At 33.9% G+C, this 20,489-nt stretch overlaps 2 protein-coding genes and 1 long non-coding RNA gene across 3 annotated transcripts in view; 1 reads left to right on the top strand and 2 right to left on the bottom strand.

Annotated features, from left to right (window-relative positions):
- The window catches only part of LOC126680894 (uncharacterized), a 28,329-nt gene extending 25,864 nt beyond the window's left edge, over nucleotides 1–2,465 (bottom strand). The window contains exon 1 of the mRNA XM_050376162.2: nucleotides 1,219–2,465. Within this exon, the coding sequence (XP_050232119.1) occupies nucleotides 1,219–2,316 (1,098 nt within the window). The 5' untranslated portion in view covers nucleotides 2,317–2,465. The remainder of the gene's footprint in view (nucleotides 1–1,218) is intronic.
- Nucleotides 2,466–5,090: 2,625 nt separating this feature from the next.
- LOC126680229 (uncharacterized) lies at nucleotides 5,091–5,954 on the bottom strand. Its single transcript, XR_007641082.2, has 4 exons — nucleotides 5,728–5,954; nucleotides 5,517–5,583; nucleotides 5,355–5,417; nucleotides 5,091–5,252 (listed from the first exon to the last, which is right to left on the bottom strand). It is a non-coding gene; the product is annotated as an uncharacterized LOC126680229 (long non-coding RNA).
- A 1,126-nt stretch (nucleotides 5,955–7,080) lies between these two features.
- Nucleotides 7,081–7,546, top strand: LOC126681508 (uncharacterized). The gene is made up of 2 exons (XM_050377050.1): nucleotides 7,081–7,456; nucleotides 7,509–7,546. The coding sequence occupies exons 1-2, from the start codon at nucleotides 7,081–7,083 to the stop codon at nucleotides 7,544–7,546; spliced, it is 414 nt and encodes a 137-aa protein (XP_050233007.1).
- The last annotated feature ends 12,943 nt before the right edge of the window (nucleotides 7,547–20,489 follow it).

Genomic DNA, 20,489 nt, shown 5'->3' with positions numbered 1-20,489 from the left:
AAAGATAAATAAAATTATAGATAAAGAAAGTCTAAAATCATTTCCTAAATCTAATTTTAAGTTCAACATTAGCCAACAACAACATTTTCACAAACTTAGACACCATCAAGGAGCACTTCATGCCTACAGAAGGTTTGTTTTCATCGCCATCCAGGTGCTAATTTCATAAAGATGACCAAATACCATGAGTTGATTAGCTTTTAAATTTCAATGTCTCAAGTCACAAATCACCTTGAGCTATAATCTATGATAATCAAATTGCAGGCATGGAATATCATAGCTTCCAAACAATAATTGCCTCATGTAAGGCTATCCTACACTTTTTTTAGAAAGTTTACATTCAAAATTATAAACCATGGCTTTCAAGAAGTACTACCCTCCCTCCTAAATATTTTCTCCATCTATTAAGCAAGTACTAGTACACAATTGCACTCAAGAACAACCATTAAGAAGAAAGTTGGATAGACCAAAAAAGCAAGCAGGAAAAAGTTGGTGTAAAACAATTATGAAAAGGAGCATGCTTCACTCTTGCTAAGAAGTATGGCATCCTAAGGTAAACCAATATAATCAATACAATCTAAGAACCCGTTGACGCCTCTAACATCCACCAGTTGCTGCAAAAACCACCCAATGACACGAAGGCATAACTTGATGGACTTAATTTGAATCCTACCTTTAAAAACCAAGAGGTCAATAAACTAATGTCATTATCCACATAATCCTCTTTTTAAAATTTCTTTTCACCCACAAAAAAGAAAAAAAATAGAAATGAGAAAGAGTGGTAAGTCCTAGTCATGACAATAGCAACCAGACTATCAATTTCTATTGAAAACTCAACCACGTAAAGATTTCACTAAAAAACAAACCTCTGTAGCCTAAATTGTACACATTGTAACATAACAGATAAATTAATCACAATCCTCCCAGTCTTTGTTCTTGGTGATTGGCTATCACTAATAATGCTCATGGTTCAAAACTAACTATTTCCTTAAAATCAATGCTACAGTCTACAGGCAATGGTCAGCTCTAACCCCTTATCGAATCGATGTATAAAGGACACTAACTTAGTAACCAGGATTATGAAACATTGTTAAAAATCCCCACTAATTTATAGATAACCTCATTCTTGAGGACAAATTTCATTTTATCAATTTTGAAGGACTTTGCCCTACTATTTAGAAGCACATAAAAGAGTGAAAGTAAGAAATTCGAACTCACATCAGACGAACCCTCCGAAATGCAAGCAGCAATAGAAGCCCATGGTAACAAATGAAGATCATATTCTTTAGAAGCTGTAGTCGCAAAAGAAGCAATTCTACTATTAACAGAAGCCATACTCTGCACTACATAAAAACTATCACTCCTTCTCTTAACTTCACTCCCAACAAATTCTTCTCTCAGAAACTCAACCCTATAACCATCCATTTCCATCTCCTTCTCATTCCTCTCCCCATTCCCATTTCGTTTCGACATTCTCAAAATCGCCTGCCGATGCCAAATAAGTTCATCATTCAAACCACTAACACAACACGAATACACCTTCTTAGGCTCACTCTCTTCTCCATCATCCCAAACATACATCTCTAAAGAAACCACACTTTTCAAAAACAACAGCGAAAACACACCTTCCGTAAAAAGCTCAGCAAACATAGCCAAAACATCGTCGTTTGAATAAGCTTGCCGCGAAAGCTTACTGCTAGCTGCTTGATCACCGTTTCGCAACGGAAACCGGAACAGAGTTCCGTTAAATGAAGATTGCATATCACAACCAAACGCAACATACGGCGAGAATTGATCACTGTAATACTTAACCGCTGGAGTCGAAACAAAATCAATTCGTTTACCAGGGTTTGATGTTGATACATTCGGTAAGTAAACTCCTTGAGGATCAAATAACACTATGTAATTACCGCTAACAAACGAGGGTAAATCGGTCAAATGGTAAACCGAATTGAAACCGACACCGAACCGTCCGGTTTTCGACGCTTGAGCGTGTTTAGCACTCCCTCCGATTCTCGAAATACTGACGAAATCCTCTTCTGTGAAAACGGCGTCGTTGTAAGCTAAGAGAGCTGGTCCTTGCCATTGCGATAAGGAAGTGGATATTAGAGAGTTTGAGCGGTGGTTCCGGCGGTCGAGGCAGAGGCGGACTTTAGTGGCGCCGGCGTCATCGGCGTTTTGAATTAGCTCTTTTAAGACGGTTGTGCCCTCCGGATAGTTTAGGAGAACTTCTCGAATCCGGCGAGTCAGGTCAACTTTTTGGCCGAAGTCTTCTAGTAGGACGGAATCCGGCGGTGGTGGTGATGGCGAGTCCATTGGCGTGGTGTTGTTTTGGAGAATTTGATTTTGGTTCAAACATAGAGAGAATTTGTAAATTGTTTTTGAATCGGATGCATATTTATTTGTTTAGCTCTGTGTAGAGACAACATGTAGAAGGGAATAACAATGTTCAGTCCGGTATAGGGTCAAATTCTCCCTCAAAACTTGTGTCTAAAGTTTTAAGGGCTAAGGTACAAATATGACCCTAATGTTTATTCTTAGGCTCACATATGCCCCTAATGTTTTTTACCGCTCAAAAATGACCCTAACATTTAAGAAGTGGAACAAATAAGACCCCCGGTTAACGGTTGAGTGTTTCAACGTTAAATCTGCTGACATGGAATTAAAATAGTCGTTGCCAACAGTCCATGTGGCATTTACTCCTGCCACTTATCCTCCCTTCATGCCTTAATCGAATTGCCCTCACCTCTGAACCCTAAAATTGAAACAACAAAATTGAAACTTCATTTTAACCAAATTGAAACCTGCAACTTCAATCAAAAACCGAAGAACCCCGTATGTCGTCCTCCTCATCTACAGTCGACTCATGCACTCGTCGGAAGGACCAGCTCTTCAATTTGATTATAAAAGGCCTCCAAGGTTGTCATTGTAGAATTGGGGGGGGGGGGTGAGGTTGAAAGCTTCATTAAGAACATAATGGACTGTTGAAAATTTGGGGCGAAGGTTTTTTAATTGTTGTTTCTCAGTTGTAAATTAGTTTTTAATTTTGTTTATTGTTTAATATCATTTGCAAAGTTGATAGCTTAGTTAATTGTGTTTTTTGTAACTTGGTGTAATTGTTGGTGAATTTGCTGAATTGATTGCTTTGTGTTGGCAGAGAAATCAATTGAATTCAAGCAAATGCAATTATTTCGAGTGGTTTGATGATGCAGTCAACAGTAGGAATGCAGATGTGATTAATGATCTTGTAGAAGAGAACTCAGTTTTGAAGAGAGAAATTAGAGTTTTGAAGTTGCAACTGAGGCTAGATGGAGGAGAAAATCATAGTGAGTTTGAAGCTGAGGTTGATGGTATTTAGACAAAGATGATGAGATTGAAAAGAAAACATGTCATTAGCAAAGAAGAAATTAAGACTACAACAAGGAAGAAGATTGTGGCATATATTTGTGCTATTCTTTCATGGATTGTATTGATATTTGTTCTGTTAGTGTAGGATTTTTTGCTTTGTAATTGGAATTCCCTTTCAGTGAGTTTAATGGTAATGATTTACTATTAGAGGTTGATCTGTTTTATGAAAAGTTTTTCTTGCAATCACAAATGCATTACACAAAAACTTGCAAGATAATCAGACCATAACAAATAGAGCATAAACAGTTCTTGTCATCACCATTGCACCAACATGATTACAAACCTATTGTTCATTGCCCCTAATAAATGGAGCATAGAGGCAAGTCTGTGTCAGTGCCCTAACTTACAAATGTAGTGCATGACATACACTAGTTGTTCATGTCATCACCAATCCACCAAAATGCTACATAAAACATATCACAAGCTAAACATGTCCACAGTAATAGTAAACTGTTTTGAAATCTAAAAGATTACAATAGTTTTTCAAAACAAACAAAAGCAGCCTATAGTATGATCATAGACTCTGGTCATTTTACCTATTCTGCAAGCGAGCAACTTGTTGATCCCTCTGTTGTTGCATATGAGAGGTTGTGGTACTAGGACCCCCCTGCCATTGCAATTCAGGAATCGAAAAAGGCAAGTATGTGGCATAGTGAAGTTCAGTTCCATCACCAATGAATTGGACAGTTCTTGCATAAGACTTTGTCTAAGTCTGAGCTTGAGTCTGAGGCCTTGCCATTCTTATCTCTCTTTCATTTGCAATAGGCCTTCTAATCTGAGGATCGGGATCAGTCATCATATGTGCAGGCACAGGTGGAGTTGCAGGTTCAGTGTGTAAGCAAATACCTTAAGGGTCCTTACTTGACCCTCAAGCCTATTTCCTTTCCCATAATGTGGTCTAATTAGGAATCTTATTTTCTATAGGAAGTAAGATATTCCTAATTGATTTGGTTATTAAAAGGGAGATCTTTTCCAATTATGGCTCTATACCTTGATGGACGGTTGAGATTAAGTTTTAGGGAAAACCCTAATTGGAATTTCGGTCCTCACTTCCCCTATATATATAGTGCCTTTGGACCATCACAAAAGCACACCAACAAAACACGTAACTAAAAGATATATAGGAAAGAGGAGAGAAATCGAAATTCTCTATTGTAGTAATTATTCTACAATTTCCGCACTCGCAATCGCCATGAAAGGAGGTATTCCTTTATCCCTCTTTATGTTGTCTATTTGTGATTATCATGTTGTTCAAAGATCTTATAGGGTTCATGTAAATTAACTTACATGTGGTATCGGAGCTTAGGTTAACGAACACATGATTGTCCATAAAATAAATAGACCTAAATTAAAATTGTAATCGTATTCTATTTTTTGTTTTTTGCAACGATTAATTCCCCTTTTAATCATTATATTGCATTATGTCAATTCCGTTTTATCCTTACCAGAATTTATGTTTTAAATTATTACTCCTTGTTAGGGCTGAGCTCGGTTCGGTTCGGTTTGATTTGCTTTGCAAATTTGCTGAACCAAATCAAACTAACCCTATAAAATAAAAATCAAATTTTGGCAAAATGGTATACGGTTTTTTCAGTTCGGTTAACCAAAATATCGGTTTTTTACGGTTCAGTTCGGTTGGTTAACCGAATAAAAAACACATAAAATTTTAATCAAACTCTAAATAAAAAAATTATGATTACATAACTGAAAATATTGTTTATTACATTTATTGATGTTCAATAAATTATTTTACAAATTTACTCAACCTCTAAAACTAAACTAATCAACCAATACAAACTTTGTGATTTTCACTGCATAAATGGCAAGAATGAATCAACAACCTCCTGCAAATGATCAAAATAGAAATAAGTTAAAATCAAGCCATAACAATGGAAGACAAATAAATATCAAAACAAACCAGAAATTAACAAATTTTCATAGATTACCTTAAAAATGCCTAGAAAAGAACCAAATTTTGCCTTTACCTCTTAGAGTATCAAATGAAACTCCTGTAAAAATTAAAAACCACCAGTTACTTATAAACAGTCCTTATAAAGAGAAAATAATAAATAAATATTCAAAAAATAAACAAAATTTCAGAAATATACCTAAAATATGCCATGAAATAAACCAAAATTCGCATAAACATCAAGCATTTTTGTTGAAATATCAGATCTACAATGATAAAACAAAAGAAAAAAAGTTAGATCTATATATAAAAAATTTATTGATAAAAATATAACTAATAATAGATCCTGCTCTTGTTAATAGTTCGAACCAAAAGAGATGAAATATTTAATTAGCGTTCGATTTATTAACCTCAAAACGTGTAACTCCGTTGACATTGAACAATAAAAGATAATAAAGGGTTTGAAAAATGGTTTTTTGAAATCGAATTTTGAAGAATCCGTAAAAATAGAGAGAAGAGAAAGGGTTTGATTGGGAGTGAAATGTGAGCAAAGGCTCAGATAGTGAAAATTAGGATTAGATGTTTAAGGTAATTGAGAGAGAGAAAGGAGAGTAGAAAGGATTGGGTTGGAGTGAAAATGAAAAGGAACAGCAGGGTTTGGGGGTAGGAAATTAGGGCATTATCTTTTGGAGTTGTAATACCAAAATAACCACTCCTCATTTGATTAAACGATGTAGTTTTAGATATTTCGGTTTTCGGTTCGGTTCGGTTCGGTTAACCGAGCCCTAAATCCAAACCATGACCGAAAACCGAAAATTTTGAAAATCTTCTACCAAACCAATCCAAATACACCATATTAACCACTCCATAATTTTTTTCGATCTGGTTCTGTTCGATTTTTTGGTTTGGGTCGGTTTTTGCTCACCCCTACTCCTTGTATGCAAATTAAGATTATCGGCCATAAATGATTATGTTTTTGTTATGGCTATAGTGATGACATATGAATTGATATATTGGATTACTGTTATTAAAAAAACATATTCATGTATTAATTTTATATCAGACTGTCTTTTGTTGAAGTTAGTGTCACTGAATTTTCTTTATAATTTACTAATTCATATGCTGAACTTTAAAATTAACACATTATAGCTAGATGAATTATTCATGTTAGGTTCATAATAAAGAAATTGAATGTGTTAAATTATGCTATAAACTTCAATTAAAGACTATAAATTATAATTTTATTATATTACCATTATTATGATTTATTAATCAACATATAAATTAATTAATTGTCCACAGATAATTAAAATTATATTTTGATTAACAATAAAAAAAGTAATTTATATATAGACTAAGAAATCCACAGATAGCTTATGTGTCTAATTAAAGTAAATATATTACTTAATTATGTATGATAAATATTACGACTTTTAATGGTATTATTTGTAGAATTTATAGTGACTGCCCACAGGAGCATTATATTTTCTTGTTGTATATATTCAATTTTATGTGTTGTTTATGTTTTTAAATGCCTTAAAGTTTAATGTATCTCTACAAATTGTAACATTTTTTCCCGCGCATTTATCATCCTCTGTCTCATATGTCCTACTTTTCACGGAAATCAACTTATCAGAATGGAAAGAGAAAGTTGAATTCACCTTGGGATTACTTGATCTGGATTTGGCTCTTCAAATTGAGGAGCCAGCTCCTCTTACAGAAACAAGTAATGATGAACAAAATGCTCTCCATAAAGCTTACGTATGACAATTGCTAGCAACATAAAAACTTCCTTACCTAAACCGGTAAATGCTAAGGATTATTTACAAGTAATAGAAGATCAGTTTAAGACTGCAGACAAATCCCTTGCAGGGAAACTTATGGCAAATCTTACAACCATGAAGTTTGATGGCACACTCTCAATGCATGATCATGTCATTGAGATGACGAACCTTGCGGCAAAGCTAAAGAATTTAGGAATAATGGTGGAAGATTCTTTTCTCGTTCAGTTTATCCTAAATTCTTTGCCTTCTCAGTATGAACCTTTCCAAATTCATTACAACGCCATTAAGAAAAGATGGACGGTGAATGAGTTGGCTAATAAATTGGTTCAAGAAGAGGGTAGGCTAAACCAACAAGGTATTAAGGTTGCACATCTTGTCCAAGGAGCTGAATCTAAAGTTGAGAAAAGGCATAACTCAAGCCATAAAAGAGCACCACCCAAAATGAATGATTCTAATCAATCAAAAGAGAAGAAGGCAAAGAAAGAGGACATGTGCAATTTTTGCAATAAACCTGGACACTTTCAGAAAGATTGCCAAAAACGAAAGGAATGGTTCGAAAAGAAAGGTAGCCCCATGGGTTTCGTAAGCTTTTTTGAGTCAATTTTTTCTTATGTTACTTCTCATGCTTGGTGGATTGATTCTGGTGCTAATGTTCATGTTTCAAATTCCATGCAGGGATTTCTTACGACCCAAACCATAAGCCCAAGTGAAAACTTTTTATTTATGGGAAACCGAGACAAAGCGCCAGTTGAAGCTATTGGCACTTATCGTCTTATTTTGGATAGTGGATTTCAGTTAGATTTATTTCAAACTCTTTATGTTCCGTCTATTTCTCGTAATTTAGTTTCAGTAAGTAAACTTGATAGTGTTGGTTTTAAAGTTAATCATGGAGATCGTTGTTTTAATTTATTTTTAAATTCTAGCCGTATTGGTTCTGAAATTCTAATTGATGGATTTTATAGATTTAATCTTGCTAGTCAAATTTCTAAAACCCCTCTCACCCTGCATACTAATGGTGATACAAAACATAAGTCGTCTAAAAACGACTCTTATTTCTTGTGGCATAAAAAGCTGGGACACATTTCCAGTGAAAGAATAAAGCGATTGGCACAAGATGAAATTCTTCCAAGCCTTGATTTTACCAATCATAAAGCATGTGTAGATTGCATTAAAGGAAAGCAAACTAAACATACAAAGAAAGGAGCCACAAGAAGTACACAGCTTCTTGAAATCATACATATAGATATTTGTGGACCATTCGACGTTCCAACGTTTGGAGGTGAGAAGTATTTCATTACTTTTATCGATGATTCCTCACGTTATTGTTATCTCTATTTATTGCATGGAAAGATCTCAGTCTCTGGACGTTGTACAAGTGTTCATAACTGAAGTTGAAAGGCAATTAGATAGAAAAGTGAAAATCATAAGATCAGATAGAGGTGGTGAATTTTATGGAAGGTATGATGAAACGGGACAACATCCTGGACCTTTTTCAAAACTTCTCCAAAAACTTGGAATTGTTGCCCAATAGAAACGCCTGGTTCTCCATGGTAGAACGGTGTAGCTGAAAGGCAAAATCGTACTTATATGGGAATGGTTAGATCCATGATGAGTCATGCCAATTTATCAATATACTTGTGGATGGATGCTTTACGAACAACTGTTTATATTTTAAATCGGGAACCTAGCAAAGCAGTTCCAAAGACCCCTTTTGAACTGTGGAAAGGCTGGAAACCTAGTTTAAAACATCTCCAAATTTGGGGATGCCTAGCTGAGGCTCGAATTTACAACCCACATGAAAAGAAATTGGACTTCAGAACGATCAGTGGTTACTTTATTGGTTATCCTGAAAAGTCCAAAGGATATAGGTTTTATTGTCCTAACCATAGTACAAGAATTGTTGAAACCGGAAATGCTAGATTCTATGAAAATGGCAAAATCAGTGGGAGTGATAAAATGCAAGATGTGGTCATTCAGGAAATAAGGGTACCTATTCCTTTACCCTCAATTTCGAAAGATGTTGGGAATCTCCGAGTTGTCGAACAATTTGACAATGAGGAATAACCCAAACAATGATCCACAACTCCATAATGAGATTATTGCCAATAATGATCATATGGCTGAAGCACCAGAGGAACCAGCATTAAGAAGGTCTACTCGTGAGAGAAGATCAGCTATTTCCGATGATTATTTGCTTTACCAAGTAGAATCTGATATTGGGATTATTAAAGACCTGATTTCATAAAAACAAGCCCTTAAAGATGTTAATTCTATGTCACGACCCATTTTCATGAATCGCGACCGGCGCTAGGGTATGGGTATGGTTGTACCAAAACCCGTAGCTAGCCTTGCGGATAACCAACTTATATCATTTAAAACAATGTACCTGCAGAAAACCACATGCTCGGGGGCAACCGAGACTTCAGCCTAGTCTAGCAGTACAATAAGCAACATATATTCAAAGTATACTTATCTCAAATTATAACTCCAACAGTATGGCAATATAATATAAATACCATAAATACTGTAATCATGCCAAAAACAATAAAGTAATTACCAACAAACAACAGTCTAAAAATATAAGTAAAAGACTAAAACATAAAAATCTAATACTACTACTGCGGTCTAAGAGTTTAAAACAGTTCGACTCTTTTATTCTGAAAATAAAATAAAGAACCTCCGAGAATGAAGAAACGAAGATCGACCAATGCTCAAATCATAAACCTGGAAAATTTGGGAAAACAACGGGGTCAGATTTACTGAGTAGAGTTTATATAACCATTTACATTTATTAAGTTAAAAACCTTTAAAACGTTTAATAAAATATTTTCATTATGGATTATCAATGAAACCCTAAACCACAATTCTAAATCCATTGTCGTGTCGGTGAGACGTATCTCAATAACCGATCCCCGACTAACACTTAATAAATAGTGAGCCCAGGAGACGTATCTTCCACCGGTGCCCTCATTAAGGTGAGACGTATCTCAAACCTACCTCAATACCATAATCATTACCGGTGCGCACGCAGTCCCGATGATGCCCATCGAGTAGCACGTTCCAAATCAAATCCACAATGCCGAAAACAGTTCAAAAGCTGTTTATACATATATACATACAAAATATAACATTTGCTTAATAAAGAGGTAAATAGAGATATAAACTCACTTCTTGCTATTCCACGTGAAATTGACAAGTAATTTAACTCTGGTTCGCCTCTGAAGTACGAACACTCGACAGGTCTAAATAAAATATTAAAATCATAATTAAAATCAGACCCTAACTCTAGAGAGTACTAGACACCACATAGAACTAGTACAGCACAATACCAAGCCACATTTAATAAACACTTATATTAAATACATTCCAAATATAACCAAAGTTATAGAGTACAAATCATATAAACATATTTAGAATGATTCATAAAAATAACTTAAATTAACCCAAGTTAAAATCCATATCAGTGAGTCAGCAGAGTTATTAAAAACTACCAAACTTCTTCCCACTTGCTGGGCGACCAAAGTCTAACCCGGTTCAAAAGTTATTAAATTTATAAACCCGAGTTTATAAATTAAAGGCTTAATCACCAAAAAATGCCAAACCTATACGTTTTGTGTCAATTATAGCCAAACCTTTAAAAATCACCAGATTTAGCCAAACCTTATATGTTCTGTTTCTTTTTTACCCATTTTTGAATCGAACCGGTTTTTCTGACACCGTGTCGTCCACGTCACCGCCAACTAAGCAATTGGCTGACATGTCAGCTGAAATATTTAAATAAGGTTTGACTATAACTGACAAAAAAAAAATAGGTTCGGTATTTTTTGGGTGAATAAACCTAATTTTAAATTCAAGCCAATTTTTAAGTTTAATAATTAGTAAATTAATTATATCATTTATGAAATTTATATATATCTAAAAATAATTAATATTTTCTATTTAATATTAATTTTAATTTTTTATTAAACCTAATTAAATCTAATAAATTTATATTATAATATATTTTAATGAATATGTAATTTAAAAAATGAATTAATATATTACTTAGGAATTAATGTTGAATTAAATTTGGTGAAAGGATTTAATGTTTATGATGATTTTAAATTTGATTTATTATTTTTAATGTTGTTGAGATCTTGATATGACTGGATTTAGGTAATAAATAAAATTGTAATGTGTAAATTAAGGTAAGTTTTTGGCTATGCCGAGTAAAATAACATATGCGTTTATACTTATAAACATCATAATATATATTGATTACACCACAATGAGCTTCACTTTTTAAAGAAAAAAAAATGAGAAAATAATTACACTCGTCCTTTAAATAAGCAGTCTATTCAGTGATTATTTTTATATTTATGTGTGTATAGTTTAATTACGAACACTGTCGTATGTTTGTTGTGTATATTACTCTCAGATTGTTCGTTGGAAGACGAACAATTGGGTCTTAAACGGCAGCGGTGTCAAAGAACCGACGACTGGAATTTAAAAAAATAAATTTTAAAATGAATATGACATTTTCTGTTTTTAATAGAATTTAAATTAATTATATATTCATCAAATATGTAAAAAAATATTTATTAGAATTATTTAAATTTAGTAAAAAAATAAATTAATTTTATTTAGCGTTAAATAAAAATATTATTTTTTAAATATATATGAATTTTATTATAATTTAATTAATCATTTAATTATTTAATTTTAAAATTAATTTTATTCATCAAAAAATACCAAACCTATGCATTTTGTGTCAATTATAGCCAAACCTTATTTAAATATTTCAGTTGTCATGCCAGCCAATTTCTTAGTTGGCGGTGACGTGGACGACACGGTGTCATAAAAACCGGTTGGATTCAAAAATGGTTAAAAAAAAACAGAACATATAAGGTTTGGCTAAATCTGGTGATTTTTAAAGGTTTGGCTATAATTGACACAAGACGTATAGGTTTGGTATTTTTTGGTGATTAAGCCTAAATTAAAATACTTGATAAAATAATTATCCTATTTTTAAAATAGAGTTCAATAACTTCAAATCCAAGTAACCCAAGTTACAACTAAAATTTAACCATTTTAAGTTTATAAAAGTTTAAGGACTAAACTGTAATTTAGCCAATTTGATATTCGAAATCAAATTAATTACTCGTTCTCAATTTATTAATTTGTAATTCAAATAAATCCAAAAGTTATCCTCGAGATAAAACCAATAGATAAAACTTAACTTGAATAAGTTTTTTAGAAATTTTTAGGGGCTAAATCGAAAATTAGCTAAAATAACATATAAATCAAAATTAAATATAATTACTCGAGTAATTATATTAATTTAGATAATAAAATAATTATCGTTTTCTAGTTGTCTATTTAAAATCGAAACGAAAATCATAAATTAAAAACAAATAACTATAATTAATTGAGTTAAACTAAACAACTTTAGTGACCAATTTGGCCAATTAGTCACCTTCTTTCTTTATTCCCGTCAACCCTCTAATTGAATGAATTAATCAAATCACTAGCAGAACCATAAACCTTAATCAACAACCATAAACAAACTTCAATCATAAACTTAATATCTAAATCTATAACATAATTCTTATTGTTTAATCACAACACTTAACCTTAAAACATAACCTAATTATCAAGAAAAATATTTAAGAACATGTTACTGTAACATGGAAACTCACGGCGGCAATAACAACTATCAAACGGCGGTTCGAAACGATCACAAATTTAAACCAATGATTAACTACCAATCCACAACATGATTAAACAAGTAAAATTGATATTAAAATCCAAAAAAAATATCGGCAGTAACAATTCAAGAATATGCAGATAACAATGCATGAACACCGCGAACCGAAACGGCGATAAACTGAGTAATATTTACGTACCTTTATCGATTCTTATACGGGAGATTCGAAGATATCGTTGAGTCGATGTGAATCGTCGAACAACAATCAAATTATATCTAAAATAATAAGCTAGAAATCAAGAACCGTATTTTGACGATATCGAAGCAATAAAAGAAACAAAGCGTGATACTTACCGGATTGGAATGATTGCAATGAATGGTGATTGATGAAGTTTCAAAATGTTTTGAAAGTGTGGCGGCTGAGGTTTCATATTAATTGATAGAAAAATTTTAGGTTAAGAAGCAAAAAAAACGTGAACTGCAACTAATAGGTTTATATAGAGGAAAACAAATAAAAGAAAAATAAGGGCACTGCTTCTTATATTGAAGCATGAAAAGAACATGATGGGCTTGTTAAGTTATAAAGAAATGGGCTTATAATGATTGAAAGAAAAATGGCCAACGTGATAACATATGTATGGCTCATTTGCATGGCTAATTTGCTTGGAACAATGTCATATGAATTAATTTTTTTTTCTTTTAAGATTTAATAATACAAACCAAATATGAATCGAATCACGGCCGAATCAACGAACAACTTAAATAAAATTTAATAAAATATATATTAATAATAATAATGATAAATTACTTAAACCTTGACGGAATGCTAAAATTAAAATTAATTTTTTTTTTTAAAAAAATAGTTTTTAAAAAATACGGGATATTACATTCTAATAAATGGATAGATGTCATGAAAGATGAATTAAAATCTATGGTTGAAAATTAAGTCTGAGACGTTGTTCAATTGCCTATAAGACATAAGCTAGTCGGGTGTAAATGGGTCTTCAAGACCAAATGCGACTGCAACGGCAATATTGAACGACATAAAGCTAGACTTGTAGCCAAAGGTTTTAATCAGAAAGAAGGCATTGATTATACTGAGACTTTTCCCCCAGTGTCCAGGAAAGACTCTCTTAGAATTATCTTGGAATTAGTAGCTCATTATGATCTCGAGTTACATCAAATGGATGTGAAAACCGCCTTTCGTAATGGAGACTTGCAAGAAGAAGTCTACATGCGTCAACCTGAAGGCTTCATTATTGAAGGTCAGGAAGACATGGTCTGCAAACTTAAGAAATCACTTTATGGACTGAATCAAGCTTCGAGGCAATGGTATCTAAAGTTTGACGAAACCATTACAGTTTTTGGTTTTAAGGAAAACATTGTTGATCCATGTATATACCTCAAGATCAGTGGGAGTAAGTTCATATTTTTGGTACTGTATGTTGATGATATCTTATTGGCCAGTAGTGATCTTGGTCTTTTACATGAGACTAAGCGTTACTTATTTGAGAACTTTGAAATGAAAGATATGGGCGAGGCATCCTATGTGATTGGAATAGAGATATTTTGTGATAGATCACTTGGAATTTTGGGACTATCTCAGAAAGCCTATATTGATAAAGTTCTAGAAAGATTTGGCATGATGACATGTTCTTCTAGTGTTGTTCCATTGCATATTTGAGACAAACTTGATCTTGATCAATGTCCGCAGAATGAATTGGAACGTAAAGAAATGGAAAGTTAACCCTATGCTTCACTTGTTGGGAGTTTGATGTATGCACAAGTTTGCACGAGACCTGACATTAGCCATGGAGTTGGCATGTTAGGCAGATTTCAGTGTAACCCACGACTCGCTCATTGGAAAGCTGCAAAGAAAGTGTTGAGATATATAAAAGGAACAAGAAATTACATGCTCACATATAGAAAGTCAACACATCTACAAATGGTTGGATTTTCTTATTCAGATTTTGGTGGATGTTTAGATTCTAGACACTGCACTCTTAGCTAAGTGTACCTCTTATCTGGAGGTTCATTATCATGGAAAAGCCAGAAATCTGAGTTGCTCTATACACCTACTATGGAAGCTGAATATGTGGCATGTTTTGAGGCTGCAAATCAAGGAGCACGGTTGTGAAATTTTGTCTCTCAGTTCGGGGCTTTGAGCTTCATCTCTAAGCCTTTGACTATTTACTGTGACAATAATGCTGCAATCTAATTCTCCAAGCATGATCGGATATCTAAGGGAGCCAAACACATGGACCTTAAATATCTATCACTGAAACAAGATGTTAGAAGAGAAAAGTTTGCCATTGATCACTTAGGCACAAATGATATGGTTGCAGACATATTTACGAAAGGACTACCTCCAAAGCCTTCTCAGAAACACACTGAAAGTATGGGCCTTAAAGATAGCTCCTAGTTATTACTTTTCTGACCATTTATTATGCCTGTATTTGACATTTATTATTGATCTCTTAATAAAATTCTACATCTTTTTCCATTCTGTTTTCCATTGTGTACACATATTATTTTTTGGACTTACGATAACAGAATTCGTCTTTTTAAGACATTATGGGACCATTATGAAAACTCCTGATAATAGCCTAATTATGATAGTTGTTAATGACGTGGTACATGGAAGGAAGCATGTTGCAAAATGATGTGACCGCCATGGCTCACATTAACTACTAGATTAATCAAGGGACTTATGACAACCAACTAAAGAAAGGTTAACTTTTTATGCGCGCCTTATGATTTCTAATGAAAATATTAATGAATATTCCTAACGACCAAGTGGGAGATTGTAAGAAAATACCTTAAGGGTCCTTACTTGACCCTCAAGCCTATTTCCTTTCCCGTAATATGCTCTAATTAGGAATCTTATTTTCTATAGGAAGTAAGATATACCTAATTGATTTGGTTATTAAAAAGGAGATCTTTTCCAATTATGGCTCTACCTTGATGGACGGTTGAGATTAAGTTTTAGGGAAAACCCTAATTGAAATTTCGGTCCTCTCTTTCCCTATATATAGTGCCTTTGGACCATCACAAAAGCACACCGACAAAACACATAACTAAAAGATATATAGGCAAAAGGAGAGAAATCGAAATTCTCTTTTGTAGTAATTATTCTACAATTTCCGCACTCGCAATCGCCATGGAAGGAGGTATTCCTTTATCCCTCTTTATGTTGTCTATTTGTGATTATCATGTTGTTCAAAGATCTTAGGATTCATGAAAATTAACTTACACAGTGCTCCTTTCTGTTGCCATTCCAGGCTAACAAAAACACGCAAACAACAACAAAATATACCAAATATCAACACACCAACAAGATATACCAAATATCAACACAATAACACATAGCATAAAACACACAAAATATCAACTAACATCCATGATTGTTTCCCCTGTAACTTCATCATAGTTGTACCCATAGCCTCTCTCTACAGATAAGTTTCTTGTAGCCATCATGCTTGTTCTTCTAGCCATTGCTGCAGCTTGCATCCTCTACCCATGAACCGTTCTCCTTTGGCCACTTGGAACTCTTGAACCAGACCCTCTGTTAGTTCCTCTTCTTGTTGGGCAGAGGATGCACTTGGGCCAACTGAAGTACTTGCACCAGCATATGATGCACTAGGGGCAGCAGAAGGACCCATACCAGCTACTGGACCCATCCCAGCTGCTGCACTTATCCATGAAGGAGCATTGGGCCCTTGATGTCCTACTGAAGCACTGAGCCAGACAGGGAAAGTTGGCCCATGTGGTAATTGTTCTTCTGGCTGGGCCTGTCCAATAACAGTCCAAAAATTTACATGTATAGCCACATAAATTAAAAGAAAAAATTAGGTTCATATTTGTATCTGTGGAGGTCTGTTCAGGTTTTGACAGTTTTTTTCTTTTATGGCCCTCTACTCCCATTTGCCACATTTCTGTTTTTTTCCTTTCTTGCTTAAACTTTTGTTTATACTATTCACAGGACATGTTTGAATAGAGGCTTAATGTTCTGCCTACTAAGGCAGATTTGTTGCCAAGTTCATAATCATACATAAATCGTATAGAAATACATTTGTAGGATCTGAATTTAGGTCAAATCAGTATTAGATATATGTATAAGTATGTATATGTGATTGTGATGGTGTTTTGTGATTTACATTACTCATTTAGGTACTCGTTTTGGCAACGACGGTACAAGTAAAAAGTAAGGCAGCTTTTGATGATATTTTGGACTAGTTTTGGTTGTTGTGTGGTGAGTAAAAATACTAGTCCTTGCTACTAATAAACTTGATATTTTGATATTCAAAGTGTTAAGGTTTATTGTGTTTTCAAATGTTTATATATGGTAGTTTTGATAATGCACGAAAGGTGTTCGATAAAATGCTTCTTTGAACGTTTTAAATAAACATTATACGATGTGGTTTATAAATGAAAGATGTGTTGATTTAATCACTATGAGGACTTGATTATGGTTAAGTTTTGAATGATAATTTGAAATGGTTTTGTTATTGAATCGTATTGCGCTTTGATGAAATAACTTGAGATTTCTTTTATGTGATATGTCTACTCTGTAACGATATATTTGGAAGGTGATGAGTTGTGATATGCACCTGGTTATGTGCTGAGTTAGTTATATGCACATGTGAGATATTGTGAGTGTCTATGCGCATTTGACACAGGGCACTTGATTGATGGTCAGTGAAGGGAGAAGGGCTCAGCCGTGCTAATGATGGAGAAGGGTTAGCCATCAAGTGTTCCTAGATATGTTGGTGAGACTGTAGATCAGTGTTGTGTTCCTGATTGCAGGTCTATGGTTTATATTGTTGTTACAGGGTAATATATCAATCTTATGATTGATGATTGATACGAACTACATTTCATATTTAAAGTGAAATTGTTTTGATATAGTTTATATTTGTAAATGCTTTCGTGATGAACTTTACAAGTATTTTGGGTTGCATTGAACTGTTTTCTAGTATACATTATTATATGATATACTTACTTTAAGTATATAAATGTTTTATGCTTGTTATGTCTATTCACTGAGTTTTCGCTCATTTTAGTTGTTTTAAAACCTTTTCAGTTAGCAAGACAATCTACAGTACAATTGACTAGAGAGGGACTTGGGCTTAGCGTTTGGGCTTGAGACATAGAGGTTGGCCACATCTCCGAGCTTTGAGATGCCTTGATGTTTTGGTTTAGAATAAACTTATTTGTACCTATATATATATTTTGAATCATATGTATACAAGTTTGTAGCAAGATTTAGTTTGCATACAATGTTTAAATAAAAATGTTGTATAAAGGTTTTTCATATATTCTAGGTTAATTATTTATAGACCACGTTTTACAATTGTAATTTGGAGATAAAGATATTTTAAATAACTGTCAATCTCGTACTAAGTAAGGATGGGGTATGACACAATATCATTCATTAAAACCATTTTCTAAAAACCAATATTGTATCATTGAAAACTAGGGTCATGTCTCGTATTTTATAAACCTCCATGTTTCAATCATATTACTCATTCCATATAAACCAGTTCAATATATAACAGCTGGTAAAACATTCAAACGGTTAATAGCGCAATAACCAAAACTGCATACAAGCATAAAACTTTCATAATAGAGTTTAAGCAAGACAACATAAACCGTTGGATACAAAATTAAGACTACCAACTATCGACTACTGCAGCTCTAGAGGAAAATAGTAGTTTTCTTTACAGAGGAACTCCTGAAACCAAAAGATGGAAGCCTGTTTTATTACTTTAAACACAATTACATTCATATACTGAAAACGCTGCTCAAAGCCTAAACTGATTTTAACATCGGAGAGTCAAAGCACAAGAAGGACAATGGGAAATTAAACAAATCCCACGGGAGCAGAATACCGAGGCCGATGCCATAGCCAAGTCCACCTCCGAACTCGAAGATCTTTTCAGCAAAATACAGCTAAAAGAAACCCTAGAACACCCAAGCATTAGTGAAGCAGAAATAATGGTGATCAATAAAGTTTATAATTGGATGACTCCAATAATCATATATCTGGATAACAGGGAATTTCCACAAGACAACATCGAATCCATCTGTAACATCCAAAAGTCAGCCAACTAGTCATACTACGACAAAGTTCTTTACTGAACTTCACTTACTCACCCTTGGGCAAAATGTGTATCATCTGAAAACGGACACCTGATCTTGAAAAAACTTCACGAAGGCATATGCATAGCCCACAAAGGTGCAGGCATAATAGCAAGAAAAACAATTCTACAAGGATTCTACTGGCCGACTATTAAGGAAGATGCAAAAGCACTCGTGAAAAAATACGACAAACGTCAAAGGCATGATAACGTCAGCCACAGGCCAGCAGTACCACAAGAATCATTGGAAAGCCATTGGCCTTTCACCATGTGAGGAATAGACATAGTCGGACCTTTCCTAACATGAACAAAATGAAATTCCTCATCATAGCCATCGAACAATTCACAAAGTGGGTAGAAGTAGCACCATTATCAACCATAACAACAACAAGAATAGAAGAATTCTTCAAGAATGAAGTAATATGCAGATTCGGCATACCACACATTGTGGTTACAGATAATGGGAAACAATTTGATTCCGCGCAGTTCAATTAATTGTACGCATGCTTGATGATCAACTTAAAATTTACATCGGTAGCGGATCCCCAAACCAATGGAATGACGGAATTCACCAACCGGACCTTAGTACAATAAAAGAAGATTAGCTGAACACGAGGAAAACTAGATAGACAAACTCTATAGTTTCCTTTAGGCTTATAGAGCCATACCAAGGAAAGGAACGAGTGAGACACCTTTCAGACTCGCCTACGGTACCAAAGCTATGATACTAATAGAAATCAAAATGCCGAGTCTCAGGGTAAACTACTTGGAAGAAGCAACAAATAAAGCAAAGATAAGACTATGCTTAGACTTGTTAGAAGAAAGGAGGAATCAAACAGAAATACGAGCCGAAGCCTACAAGAAACAAGTCGCCCGTTATCACAACAAAAGAATACACTCAAGAGAGTTTCAGATAGGTGATCTTGTCTTAAAAAACGCTGAAATTGGCCGAGGAAACACCGAAGTAAAAACAATAACCAAATTGGGAAGGACATTATCTAATTGAAGGAACTACGGGAAAAGGAGCTTACAAACTCAAAACATTAGTCGGATCTATGATCCCGAGATATTGGAATGTAGAGCATCTAAGAAAATACTACCAATAGATGTCAAAGATAATTTTTGTACCATGTACCGATCTTATCAAATGAAATAAAAACTTGGAAGAATAATATTCGACAATCAAACGACTCGTTTGAGTTCAATCAAAACTAATAAACTCGTTTGAGTCTAAGCAAAACTAACAGACTCATTTGAGTCCAAACAGAGCTAATAGACTCGTTTGAGTCTAAACATAGCTAACAGACTCGTTTGAGTCCTAACAAAGTTAAAAAAAAAACACTCGTTTGAGTCCTAACAAATCCGACAAACTAGACTCAAGCCATTAGACTTGCCGAAGTCATAAAATGAAATATAAAGAATCAAAATTTACTGAAGTTTAAATTAACTTCGCCAAACGGGAAAATCAAATTAAAAGCGCAATCAAGAAACAAAAACACGAGTTTAGATTAACTCGAAAAATAAATGGAAAACGTGAGAATTGAGAAAAATTCCTTCTATTA

This window comes from Mercurialis annua, linkage group LG5 (assembly GCF_937616625.2).
Source record: "Mercurialis annua linkage group LG5, ddMerAnnu1.2, whole genome shotgun sequence".
NCBI classification, from domain to species: domain Eukaryota; kingdom Viridiplantae; phylum Streptophyta; class Magnoliopsida; order Malpighiales; family Euphorbiaceae; genus Mercurialis; species Mercurialis annua.
Note: the sequence above shows the minus strand (reverse complement) of the source record. Positions and strands in the feature narration are given on the sequence as shown.

Bases quoted from the DNA above. Each gene is read 5' to 3' on its own strand.
- LOC126681508 (XM_050377050.1), top strand. From the start codon at position 7,081: ATGACAATTGCTAGCAACATAAAAACTTCCTTACCTAAACCGGTAAAT. The intron at 7,457-7,508 runs GTATTAAGGTTG...AGTTGAGAAAAG, and splicing joins GGGTAGGCTAAACCAACAAG to GCATAACTCAAGCCATAAAA.